This window comes from Colias croceus, chromosome 12 (genome assembly GCF_905220415.1).
Source record: "Colias croceus chromosome 12, ilColCroc2.1".
Taxonomy (NCBI): domain Eukaryota; kingdom Metazoa; phylum Arthropoda; class Insecta; order Lepidoptera; family Pieridae; genus Colias; species Colias croceus.
Window position 1 is genome coordinate 6,771,733 of NC_059548.1, and position 14,424 is coordinate 6,786,156.

Consider the following 14,424-nt stretch of genomic DNA (forward strand, 5'->3'; position numbering starts at 1 on the left):
CTAAGCCAACGCAATCAAAAGATACAGCCGTTTATACCGCAAATTTTCGACACTTGCAAGGGAATCAAAACCTACAGGGTGCTTCCCGTGAACTCAGAATCTTGAAATTTGGTACGAAGCAACGTCTTATAGCATAGATAAAGGAAAAATTACGAAAACCATAAATTTTTAGTTACATCACATAATATATTTTTTTTAAATAATTTTAAACTTACTACCCACTTCCTCATAAACGCGTAGAGGTATTAAATTGAAATTCATACCAAATACTCAGGTCTATAATACCTTTAAGCTGTAACAAACCTTGCAGGTTTGTACGGAACCCTCGGTGCGCGAGACCGACTCGCACTTGGCCGGTTTTTATTTTTAAATAAGATATTAATGCTATTTTTTTCGAATATTTTTATTAGATTCATAACAAAAACTCTACGTTGTATAAATACAAAAAATTAAAAAGAAATAATCACATTTTAAATCCGAAGTTTACTCAAATTAATTAAAGATTCATTACAATTTCAACATATTTTGCCATATTATTAAAATAAATATTAAATTAAAAAACAACTCATTTAAAATAGGCGTACTGTAACGTCTATTGAACATTGAACATCATTATTGTACAGAATACAAAGACTTCAACTTACAAGTGCCTAGTACGGAACTAAAGGCGGATATATACGAATGACAAATTCTCCAATGAACAAAAACTACAAGATTTAATAGCCCGTGTAGGTTGCAAAGGATGCTGCGCTAATGTTTCGTTACCTCCGCAATCATTAAGCGCTGGATTGTGATCATTATTTAATTTTTTATTATATTTCTTGGAACAAAACATTTTTTATTCTATTACGTATCCTCAATGTATGAATACAATATGAAGTTATATCAAGATAATGTACAGAAATAACTTATTATAATCGCTTCCTGGAGGAATGCATAACATTATTATTATTAAGTGATTATTATTTATAATATATTCATCTTCGTAAACATGCAAATTATGCAACTTATATGGCAACATCTTTAACGATTTATAAAGTGAAAAGTTAAGCTTTACATTTTACGGTTGAAAGTACTAATAAAAACTTAGGTACCTATAGGAATTTTTATAAATTATTACCTACAAATAATCGTATCATGCGGCTTTAATCTATAAAAACTGGACTGAGCAAAGTTAAACCTTGAATTTGTGTTATTGCATTTTCATTTTTAAAGTGAAACTTTTATTACGTCGTCTCAAACTTTTTGGTCTGTGTAGCGCATGTCGCGTGTATCGCGGCTGCCGAGTAGGTATACCTACTCGGCACGCGACATGCGCTACACAAAGCAGTGTTCGGAACCGTACGAACAGTTTCACTTTTACCGTGGTTTCATAAAACCACACAACATTTTTTTATTAGGTACATTGATACCCATACATTAGCGAATACTAACAAAAACATAAATAAATATTTAAAATAAACATACTGTAAAATGAATAGGTTTTAATACACTTTTTACATCAGTCACCCAGAAATAGACAACTCATTTGCTCAGATTGATTAATTAAGTTCAAAAAAATTGATAAAGCTATTAACTAATCGTGTCCACAGAGCGTGATGTAATCTAATTTTTCTACAAAAAGTCATCAACAAAAAGTGATGATGCGAGTCTGAATAATTGAAGAATACCGGACTTGCTTTTTTAACCATATCATGTGTTTTTTAATCAGTTATTGAAGTAGGTTAGATTTAACTCATTAAATTTATCCACGACCAGGCTATGACTAAGATATTTTTTATTATATCTATTTATAATCCATATCCATTTGAAATAGCATTTTATTAACTACGCCGGTGCTCTATAAATTATGCTATCATGAACATAATATTACACACTATAATGTTATCATTTTAAATGCATGTTTGTTTTACTGTAACCTACTTTTGTTCTGCCAATAAGTTTAGTTTATTGAAGGTACGAGTGTTATTCATTTATCTCATATAGAAATGAGTATTATTCAGTATTTATTTATGAATTTATGTTAAATTGTAGTTATTCCTACTTTTAATAAATAATTCAATACAATAAACTGTCTTATTTTTGCAAAAGCAATCACAGTCTATGTTCCACAATGCTTCAAACCAAACTTTAAATGAAAAGCTTCGATCATCCATACAGGTTGTTAATAATATTCGAAGCTAATATTTCGTAACTAGATCGCTCCGTAGTCATGTCTGTCTGTCACACCCACCACATGTCACTTCGTACCATTGACAAGTAATATCATTAACCAACTTTCCTTTGTGTTACAATCTCTATCTAACATCTCTATCTTCTATTTTCAATGAATTGAATGGACCGTTTATTAGAACTTGAATATGTAACTTACTTTAAATATCAACAATAATCGTTAGTTCTTCATAAAATATGATGCTTAGAAGAATTATTTGACTGTTTTATATCACAAGATTGGCATATATGTATTTCAAAAATGGCACCTATTAATAAATAACAATGTGCATAGATTTCTTTAGATCTTCCAAAAAAGATAAGTGTGTATTATCTTGTTTGGATGTAGTATTATGAAGAATAAAACCTGATGAGAATTGCCCATTGACGTAGCATGAATAGCTCTGCAATATATAAATATCTTTTATCTATAAAATGAATGGTATAAAATTATAAACACTTATGTCCAACCTTATATCTAACCCTGGTGAACTAAATATTTTCTAATTTAAATTTCAAAGCAGCACATGCACATGTTTCATTGAAGGCAATAAATATGTAAGAACAATTTTTTGCAAAGAATGAAAAACTTAAAGCTTGTCTCTATTTAATACTATTTTATCGAGCCATACAACAATTCGCATGTATTTTTAATTGCTCATGAAACAAACATGGACACTTGTTTGAGACTGCAGGTGCATTGCATCCGCTTCTAATGCTACACAAACCATATTTTATTAGTTAACAATAACCGTAGCGAATCGTGACTTCACGAGTATCGAGATCATCCATTCTACGAAACATAACTAATAACTAAACTCCCAGACAGTTAAATTAATTCAGAACCAACACGATTTTTTTTTGCTTATTTTATATATGTAAATTTTACCTTTGAGATGCAGTAGTCTCGACGGCGCATTTATACCTCATACAACAAATTTTCCAGCTTCATAATAAGGTAAACATGAGAGCAAAAATTTTTATAACAAAAAATGTTTTCAATATGTATTCAAATCAAATAAATGGATTAGCCATTTATTATCAGAACATCATAAGTCCACTTGTTAGTTGTTAGTAATTTTTTAATTACTATGATAGTACATTAGATTAATTATTATATTATCATTTTACAATTTACCATATTACGTTATTCCTATAGTATTTATCTTATCAGTAGCAAGCATGCTTATGAGTTGTACAAATTAAAGCTTACATTTGTATCTAGTTTACATTTTTATTAAAATTGTCCATTGAAGATTTCACACTGTATAACCACGGTATTACAATATTATGTATAACTCATTCGGGTCTCATTTATTTTATTAATGTTAATTATTATCTAGACATAAGATAGATATATAATAGCGTGTACAAGAAGAATTCATTAAGGCATCATGGTTAAAGCTTCACAAGGCCTCTATAGGATTGTCAGCGCACGTAACTAGTACAAAACATTCATACGATGAAATCATACAATCTATGACAAATATGGAACAGTGATCACTGGAGATGTTTGCATGACAAAGTGGACCAACGGCCCTTTACCTCTCAATTATATTGTATCTCAGATCATGTATGAATGTATTATAGTAATGAAGGTCGGTTTTTGAATTGAGACTTCATTTGATTAAGGTTTGAGAAAGCTCGTGTCGCATACAAGAAGCTTTTAAAAATGGTTTCAGACGTTTTTTTTAATATATACTTATTATTAAAGATATTTAGATACACGATATTAAACTCATGAAATGCTCTGTTTCTGGTATATTCTTATTGTTTAAAATATATGAGTAATATTTTTGGTATGTAATTTTTAATTAAAATAAATAATTTTTTACAGAGGTTTACTACGAGAAACAGCGCTACGATGGCTGGTTCAACAACAGAGCATACCCTGATTGGGGATCAGTGGGTAAGTTTCAAAAATGCTTTTAGATAACTACAAAATATCTGCATCTTTATGATAAATTTATTTTTTATTCATTTTTGCATGTTTGATAAACGAAAATTCTCAACCATGAAAACATTCATAATATTGTTTAGGTATATTAAATCAGACTACAGATTCGTGACCAAAATAATATCAATTCAAATCATGAATTTTGATCTACTTTATCGATGTCGTGTTAATTAAGATATCGTAAGTTGTATTAAGCAATTCATTATGTAAATATTACAGAAAACTATTAAAAGTGTCATTAATTACTAAGAAACCATAATGTGGCTAAACGCTATCAAATTAACTGTCCAATTTGCATGTCATATGAGGCTTGATCATGTTTATTCTCCATGCATAATATTGGCAATCACCATACTTAATTAGTAACATTACACGTTTCTATAGCTCAAGTATTTTTATTTTATTTCACTCAATTTCATTATAATTAGCTACCGGAAACTACTGTATAGAGGTTACAATTAAGAATTATTATTCCAGTTGTAAATAAATAAATAAACAGCATTAAATCTAAATGTCGGCACATTTAATTTCAATGGTATTTTTCTAACAGTTATAAATTACCAACTAAAAAGGCATGACACACTGACAGACAGACCGTGCTATTGGTAGAGACAGGTCAAGTTTCGGCTGCAATATGTAACATTATCAGATCGTATGTGGCATTGATTCGAAAACTTTTAACTCCACACCCCATTACGGTTGTTAATACGCGTAAATAAATAAATTTAACCTAAATACTAATCTAACAAGTCATTATTATTTATTTAAAATTAATTCAAACATGTTAAACTGGAATAATTAAAAAATTAATCATATTTTTAAATACGTTACAGGCATATAATAATGTACATAATATATCACTCAGAGAAATCTAATTCATAAATACATAATATTATATATGGCTTGGTACGATAGACATCAACGCGTACTTGTAAACGATAAACGTTAAAATATGTTCGAAATAAACTTGTAAAAGTATTTTATTTTTAGGAAACTCGCTATATAAATGTTATAATTACTTTAATAAAGTAATTCATTAAACGTTTTTTTATTTTATAAATTCAAACAATAACAATCAAGCAATGTTATCAATATAAAAATTTATTTTTAGATAATCGCATAGTTTAAACATTTACACCTACAACATACGTGATTTATTTCATATTTGTTATAAATTGTGACCTACTTATTTTTGTTTGCGTTCCGGTACAATATAAACATGAAATCACTACATTGGAAAGTAAAGAAACGTCTTCAATAATAGACAATCCATCATTGATTGCAGATGTTAGATAAATCAAAAATATCAATCAACATGAGCTGCAACAGTTATTCGTTATCTAAATTTTTAATCTATATCACTGTTATTCAAAAACTTCCTCGCTTATTAGAGTCCTCGATAATTAGAGTATATAATTTATTCAAGTTCGTATAACATTGCTTGCCTACGATAATTAGATAAAAAATTCACCCCTTTAAGGCACATAACAACATAATAAATAAATTACAAGGTGCGTTTTAGTTCTTCGACTGTTCTGTACAAAAATATAATTGAACAAGAGTTTCATCAACACAAACATATAAAACACATAGATGTCATAAACAAGTAAATTTTCTCATCGTTCTTAATTCGTTGTTCACGTCGATGCAATGTATCGCTTCTTGCGCAAGCGCAGAATCATGCTCACGGTTGAAGTATTTGCTAGACCACCTTTGTGCTATCAATCACGATTCATCCAACATTTATTTTACTTAATGATCGCTGCTCTCTATAATTTGTGCATTCAATTGAATATACAATAATGCAATAGACAATTTTCGATTAGGTGTCACGTATGAATAACATTTAGGTGAAAGCGATAGTAATTTTCGCCTGTGAAAAATTGTTATAGGATAATTTTAGAAATCAATTACATCATTGAATATTTACCTACATTACGTCATTATATGGGTATAGAGCTTTATTGTATTTATCTGAATTAGACGCCAAGAGACGAAATTACATTTCTAAATGCTTTTAAGCATACTTACTCTGACTTAACTCTGACTTCCACGTACCTAAAAGAAATAACGTCTTAAAGTAATGATAGTGCAAACGAAAGCCTATTATAAAATAAGAATAAGAAGGACAAATATAATATTTTCTGATAATATTAACATGTGCTTGTAAATAAATTTTGAACAAACCTGCTACGTCATTTTAATACACACCATAATTTCGCAAGATTTATCGTTCTAGCCTCATTTACATAATATGCTGTAATTCGCACTTGGTATACAAAGCATTACTGATAAAATAAAATTATTACACTTCTACATTTATTATCATTTTAATATATATTTTTTTTTTGCTCTCTGAATGAGATATTTGTGGGTACCTGGCCGGATCTGTTACTGCACATGCATTATAATAATATCTTGTGTCTTAAATGCAAACGATAAAAGTACCTATAGGTAAATGATTGTTCTATTATATAAAGAAAAACTAATAATTATATTTAGTATACAATTAATATTTTTTAATTGTACAGGCAGTCGACTCACACGCAAGACGCCGGCATCATATGCGGATGGAGTTTACATGATGGCTGGCACAGACAGACCCGGGGCTCGGGCCTTGTCCAAGCTATTTATGAGAGGGCAAGATGGATTACCCTCATTAGCCAATAGAACAGCTCTATTAGCTTTTTTCGGTAAGATTAAACAATTTATTTTATAATTTTGTATTGTAAGTATTGAGCTTGTGTGAAAGTGTGACCAAATGCATGACGCATGCACGACTCGGACTGAGTATAATTATTATATTAACAAAGTTTATAGGCCGTTTCTATTATTAAAGGTCAACGTACCATGATAACTTGAATCAGCATTATCATATCAATTTTTTATTATAGTCTACAGCACACCACAAAGTTACAAAATGAAGTACCAAATTAAAATTGACGTCTAATATAACATTTTAAAATGATTATAATACCTAAGTTAATTGCAGGTCAAATAGTGACAGGCGAAATAGTAATGGCATCAGAATCCGGTTGTCCGATAGAACAACATCGGATTCCCGTGGACAAATGTGATCATATGTATGACCCAGAGTGTAAAGGTGCCAAATACATGCCGTTTCATAGAGCTGCTTATGACAGGAACACGGGACAGAGCCCTAATAGCCCAAGAGAACAGGTATGGTCTAAAAATATTTTTCATTTTTATTGTTTATTTTGAGAAAACACATTTGAAGCCTAAAAATGTTAAAAGTACACAAGGTAGCGAACAATTATGTAGTCTTATTATTGAAATGAAACTTCTTTATCGGGGTTGGAAAGAAATTTAGTGTAACATTTTTTTGTTACGCGTGACATTTTTCCGTTACGCGCCATCTTTTTCTTATCCCTACCACGCGTAATTCGACGTATTTCTGTAAAGTTGCATATAGTAAATTATTTTTTGAAAAATAAGGTGATAAAGAAGTTTCACTTCTTACGTGTGTACACTAGTACCTACACGCACACATTTTTATAAGTATTGTGATAAATTACGTCATAATGTCGTATTCAAATAATAATAATTTTCATTTGTAGACATTTTAAGCCTATTAAACAAAATTTAACACATCTACGCAGTTTTATACCTTAAAAATGAATAGGATCAACCAAAGCGATTAGATAAATACGTGTTAAGAGTGGAAATGGTTGCAAAAAATCAGAGGCAAGTTCCGCCCATTAGTATTCAGCATGACCAAATATATCATCCGTCGGCATCGCGCTACATTAACTTTGAGATAACAGATAAAGATAGACGAGTTAAGGCTCATTCAAACTATTATTTATAACTTTTTATATATTATTAAACTAGCTTTCCACTCGCAGCTTCGCCCGCGCAGTCAAAGAAATACCCGCATAGTTCCCGTTCCCGTGGGATTTCTGGGATAAAACCTATCCTATTTCCCGGGGTAAAAAGTAGCCTATGTCCTTTCTCGGGTATCAAAATATCTCTATACCAAATTTCATGCAAATTGGTTCAGTAGTTAAGGCGTGATTGAGTAACAGACAGACAGACAGACAGAGTTACTTTCGCATTTATAATATTAGTATGGATAAACAAACTAATATACAAACTGTTTATGTATATAAATGTTAAAGTTTAAACTCAGTTGTGCTTATTTATATTGTTTCTATAAAATAAAATATTCATTTTTAAGTATGTACAGATTCAGTATACTTCTGAATAGGCTGCTTGCAAAGTATTATATCATATGTAGCTGTGTACAATTAAATACAAAGGTTTTTATATTAATTCTATTTTATAAATAAGTTTGATTATTATGCACATATTCAATAAACATCGTTATTACGTAATCGTTTTACAATAAATGTCAGTAATTGCAATTATTATCATCATTACATCACATCCTTGGCAAATGTCTAATTATATTTGCATAAAAAAATCCTATTAAGTCATTAAAAGGCCTCTTTCAAGTTCTTTTCTCTCTATTTTCTTTTAATTTTATGTCTTTAACATGTATTATTAAGGAATAATTGGCATATAAATACATTTTATTCCAACAGAATTATGTGCACTAGTTTCTCGTTTAATCGCTTAATTCATTTGACACATGGTATTAAATTAATGCATAACATACACCAGTGGTCGATGCTTGACAATCGAAGGTCGAAATGCGAGCAATAAAATTTAATAGCACCTTCTAACCTAGATCTCACCCGCAAGCTGCATACATTACAAACGAATATGTCCTGAGGTGCCGTGTAAGAAGATCTGATACCATTTGTATGACTTAAAATATTTTAGTCACTCTTATTTAAAATTCAAATTATGAGGGATCAGAATAACGTGGCATCATTATACGCATTAATTCAACTTGTACGCGCTTCTATTAGAACTTGGTATGCATTCTTTAAATTACAGTATAATTCACCGTCATTATAGTAAAATTCAAGAGACAACTTTGGTATCGTTTAATCGATTCGATTCGATATAAATTCCATGGAAGACCACTGTACCTACTGTTATTCAAATAACGCTTTGCTACTACTAGGGGAGAGGGGGGCATTACGGGGACGCGGGGCACGACGGGGCCATCCACACTTACAGAAAACTATACGGTCTAGATGTGTTTTGTTTTCGCTAATAGGTAGCCAATTTGTATCTCTCTTAAGTCTGAAAGTGACCGGCGAAAGGCTGCGCACGTTTGATTTTTAATAGGAAAAACGATTTTCAACGTAATTTCATGTAATTTTGAGTGACTATGAATACGCTTATAAAATGGTAAGTGTTTATGTTGCTACTATCATGTATTTACTTTGTTATTGCAGATAAGTTATTTATTGATATGTTTTGAACAAAAATACTCTAACCCTCACGCATTTTATTTGATTTGTTATTTAAAATAATGTGAGAATTGGGGCATAACGGGGACATGGCTACGGGGTACGATGGGGTATCCCGTTATGTTAGAAAAAACGAGAACAATTTAAGAGAACGAAGAAATGTTCTAATCCAAATGACCCCAAGTTAAAGAAGAACTCTAAGAAACAGAAGACCCAAAAAGACTCTTCTGAAGAGAATACCGACGAGGATACCATGTGCATGCACTACCTTGACGGGAACCACACTATTTAAGGTCTTCGGAAGGTTGGGTGGCTTGTCAATTATGTGGACGGTGGGCTCATATATCTTGTGCTGGTGTAGATGACGACAATACAGAAGAAATCCACATGTGCTTGTATTGTGACGCAAAATAAATACGTACCCCATTCTGCCCCTACCCTGGGGCACGATGGGGTTTTCATAATAGTTTCAAAAAATTAAAATTATAACGTGATATGATTATTTACATCACCAAATTCTATGCCAAATGATAGTTTAATAAGTAACCAAAGTGTTGTGATTCATTTTAATTAATAAATACATTGCGTTGATCATGTTACTGTGTATTTTCCTTAACGTCCCCATTATGCCCCCCTCTCCCCTATGTATTTTAAAATCCAGGTATATTGAATATAAATATATTATTGATAGTGCCTATAAGTAGTCAATCATCAGATTTATGAAATGTGTTGATGAAATTCATATCAATTCAAAAGAAAACCTTATTGTATACTACGAAGAAATCAGGAATTAAATAAAGAATGCTCTAAGAATAAAGAACATAATTTATAAATACACTGGCCAAACATATCAAGCTTTTAAAAACAAGAACGCAATATACGTAGGTATCACAGTGGTTGCACAATTTCATAATGCCCTTTACCTTTTATGATAATTCTACATCAACATATTATGCTAAAGTCGTAAAAACTTACTGAACACGCTAATTTACAACTTTCAAATAGACTACAATGTTAACTTTGCGTAAACGGACACCATAATACTTAATATAATACGTAAGGTCAATTCAGTTAAATGAATCAACTGCAACAGTATCTTCTACTTCTTACCACTTCTTATTTGTTCCAGATTAACCAAATAACATCTTGGATCGATGGCAGCTTCGTCTACAGCACGAGCGAGGCCTGGGTGAATGCAATGAGGTCATTTCAGGTGCCACCCTGCAGCCACGCCTGCCTCTTTGTGTACATTCATATAACTACAATATATCACTCATATATTACACACGACAAACGTGACTGACATAATTAGTGGAACAATGTTGTCAGTCGCTTGACGATTTAATAGCTTTTGTGAAATTATCCTAATTCTCATTTAACAAAGAACTAAGTTAATTAAGTCCTTTCCAAGAAAGCAATATTTAAATCTAATCATCATGTTATTGCCAATGATTATATGCTTTAAAAATTTATAAATAAACACACATAATATTATACATAATTCATCTAGCCGTAAAGTAGTAGACGAACAAAGTAAATATATATTTATTTGTATGCCAGCACAATAAAGTATTAATAAATAAATAAATAAATATTTTAATAATAAAATGTGTATATTATAGAATGGAAGCTTAGCAAGTGAAGGTGGATTACCATTACGCAACAAAAAGCGCGTACCGCTCTTCAATAACCCAGTGCCCCATTATATGAGAATGCTTAGCGCAGAACGATTATTTTGTAAGTATATATTAACTAGTATCCATACGGTAATTTAATTTAATAGTCACGTTAGCTTATAATTTCAAAAGATATGTTAATAAAGGCGATTGAGGTTCGAAATGTAAAAAAGCAAGATCAAAAGCTCCTTGAGCGTTCTTCTTTAATTTTCACCTTTATATTTATATTATTAAGAAACCGTGGCTTTTTTAAAGCACAACTATATAAATAACTAATGGTTTTATATTATCAAGTATTAGGAGACCCAAGAACAAATCAGAATCCAGCTATGGTTACGTTTGGAATATTGCTGATGCGATGGCACAATGTAGTAGCAGCACGGATACACAAACAGCATCAGGATTGGACTGACGAACAGTTGTTTCAAAGGGCAAGACGTATTGTTATAGCCAGCTTACAGGTGAATAAATAAAATATGAATCGTTTATTGAGTTATGTTAGTCTTAGAAATAAAAGATTTTTATAGGATTTTAAACGCGATTTATTCATTATAATTACGACGAGACGTTTCGCACACTTTGCAGCGAGCGTTATGTTAGTCTTTCTACCGTTTATATGAATAGGCTGTGCTTAATTTTATCAATGTAAAATTTATCATATTTTCGTTCTGTTTATATTATTCTGCAAATACGCTACTATCTATAGCGCTGTTATTAGAATTGAAATCAAATCCTAAATTATCTACAATTATTCCAGAATATCATTTTATACGAGTATGTGCCAGCATTTCTCGGCGTCCCCATACCGCCATACCAAGGTTACCGTGCAGAGATTGCGCCAGGAGTCACCCATGCTTTCGCAGTAGCAGCATTTCGTTTTGGCCACACCCTTGTACCCCCAGCGATACTACTGAGGGACAGAAACTGTAGATATGGCAGAGCGCCAGGCGGCCATGACGCAATACGTCTATGCCAGACTTGGTGGGATGGTAACGTAAGTAAAATTAATAGATTCCCTTATCAGTTATTAATAGTCAATCATTTATAAACATAGTGAAGCAAATATTTATGAATCAATTAATTCAAAATTATGCTTAAACCAACAGATATCAATTTGTCTATTTACTCGAATTAAGTATTTAAATTTAATTCTCTTTATATTAATTCAGACGAGAATTGAAAAACAAAATTGCGAGCTTTTTTTATTGTTCTATTTAAATAAATAATAACAAAATAAAATATTCGTACAATTTAGGATGCAATGTCTCAAGTACCAATAGAAGAAATTTTAATGGGTATGGCATCTCAAATATCCGAACGAGAGGATGCATTACTATGTTCTGATGTAAGAGATAATCTATTTGGACCAATGGAATTCTCTAGAAGAGACCTTGGTGCACTTAACATCATGAGAGGAAGGGATAATGGATTGCCAGATTATAATACGGCTAGGTAAAACTTTTTTATTATTATTATTTAAGTCTGAACGAACATCTGTTTAAATATTATAAAAAATAATCGTCCTTTATTTTCTCTGTTTCAGAACGTATTTCGGACTACCTAAGATAAAAACTTTTAATGAAATTAACCCACAACTATTTGAAGAAAATCCAGATTTACTACAGAAATTGGTCCAGGTTTATAACGGCCGCCTCGATAATATAGATGTTTATATAGGTATATTTAAAATTTTAAGTCATATTTAATAAATCAATTTTAAAAAATTATAATAACGTATGTACCTTTTTATATTTTTATTTTTATATTTTTATTATAGCTTTATTACTTTTTTTCGACACACTGGCCATTTGTGTATAATTTATGCACTGGCCGCTTACATATTTTATAAAAAATAAAATAGTTCTTTTTTCAAACGCTTCGCGCGAAAACTAAAAATACATTCATAAAATCTGTACCTAGGTAAGAAAGTTTTAATTGATCGTTTTACATGGAAGTTAATGAACCTAAATAATTGTGTTTTAATAATAATTAATATATTGTTAAATTTTTAAAGGCGGTATGTTAGAATCGACTGGACATCCTGGAGAGTTGTTCAGAGCCATAATTATCGATCAATTTACTAGAATACGAGACGGAGATAGATTCTGGTTTGAAAATGAAGCTAATGGGTAAGCGTTATTTATATCTATTAATTATTATTAATAAAAAAACCTATAGGAGTGTTTTCTTTATTACTTATTACCAGTAGTTTAATACGTACCTTGTAATGCAAATTAAATTTTTAAATATAATATTTACGTTTAAAATATAATACGTCATGTTGGTATTTTCAGCATATTCACTAAAATGGAAATTGAAGAACTTCGTCGTATCACTCTTTGGGACATCATAGTGAATAGTACAGCTGTTGGTCCCAGTGACATACAGCGTGATGTTTTCCACTGGGGTGAGGGAGACCCGTGTCGACAGCCTTATCAGTTAAACGCTTCTAAACTACCGCCCTGTAAATATCTGAAAGGCTATGATTATTTTGAGGTATATAATAACTATGCAATAGAAATTGTTATAATATGATATTTTGTCTTTCAATTTTCCACGATTTAATAAACAAAGTTAGCTATTGTTGATTTAAGGCGTGTTTAAAAATAAACCTTAAACCTGTAAATGCAAATGAGAAATATATTCACAGAACATAATATATAATCAGGGGAGTATATATATTACGGTTTCGTAAATATTTCTTAATATACCGCTCGCCTAGACAGGTTATTTTGTTAAAGGTTTTCGAATTTCATATCTTTAAGTTACAATATATTAACTTAATTAGAAATAATTTTTTATAAGAAATCTTACAAATATAATATTGTCTTACAGGGAAATGAATTCGCATACATCTACACATGTTTAATTCTGGCATTCGTACCAATTCTATGCGCTGGTGCCGCGTACGGAGTTGTGAAACTACAAAATAGTAGACGACGTAAACTTAAACTGCAACAAGAAAACATTAAAAATGCACAAAGCAAAGGTAAATATTAATAATTGAACAAACATTATAGATTATCAAAATAAAAAGGTTAACAAGAATCTGATTAAAATAACACGATCGAAGGCCAATAAACTCATTAATTTAATTAGTTGGCAAAATAACCACAATATTTGAAATAACTGATGAGCTATACATGGAATCCTCATTAAATTGTAGGCTATAATCATATCTGATTTCATTATGTTTGCGATGTTTACTTTAAATATTTTCCTTGTATATCCGCAT

General features: G+C 30.8%; 1 protein-coding gene across 1 annotated transcript in view; it reads left to right on the forward strand.

The window, feature by feature from the left end:
* Nucleotides 1–14,424, forward strand: part of LOC123696144 (dual oxidase) — a 34,596-nt gene that overhangs the window by 9,597 nt on the left and 10,575 nt on the right. The window contains exons 3-14 of the mRNA XM_045642189.1: nucleotides 4,049–4,120; nucleotides 6,700–6,861; nucleotides 7,161–7,348; nucleotides 10,643–10,726; nucleotides 11,136–11,250; nucleotides 11,484–11,650; nucleotides 11,947–12,183; nucleotides 12,445–12,641; nucleotides 12,733–12,866; nucleotides 13,204–13,318; nucleotides 13,484–13,685; nucleotides 14,025–14,178. Coding sequence (XP_045498145.1) covers nucleotides 4,049–4,120; nucleotides 6,700–6,861; nucleotides 7,161–7,348; nucleotides 10,643–10,726; nucleotides 11,136–11,250; nucleotides 11,484–11,650; nucleotides 11,947–12,183; nucleotides 12,445–12,641; nucleotides 12,733–12,866; nucleotides 13,204–13,318; nucleotides 13,484–13,685; nucleotides 14,025–14,178 — 1,827 coding nt within the window. The remainder of the gene's footprint in view (nucleotides 1–4,048; nucleotides 4,121–6,699; nucleotides 6,862–7,160; nucleotides 7,349–10,642; nucleotides 10,727–11,135; nucleotides 11,251–11,483; nucleotides 11,651–11,946; nucleotides 12,184–12,444; nucleotides 12,642–12,732; nucleotides 12,867–13,203; nucleotides 13,319–13,483; nucleotides 13,686–14,024; nucleotides 14,179–14,424) is intronic.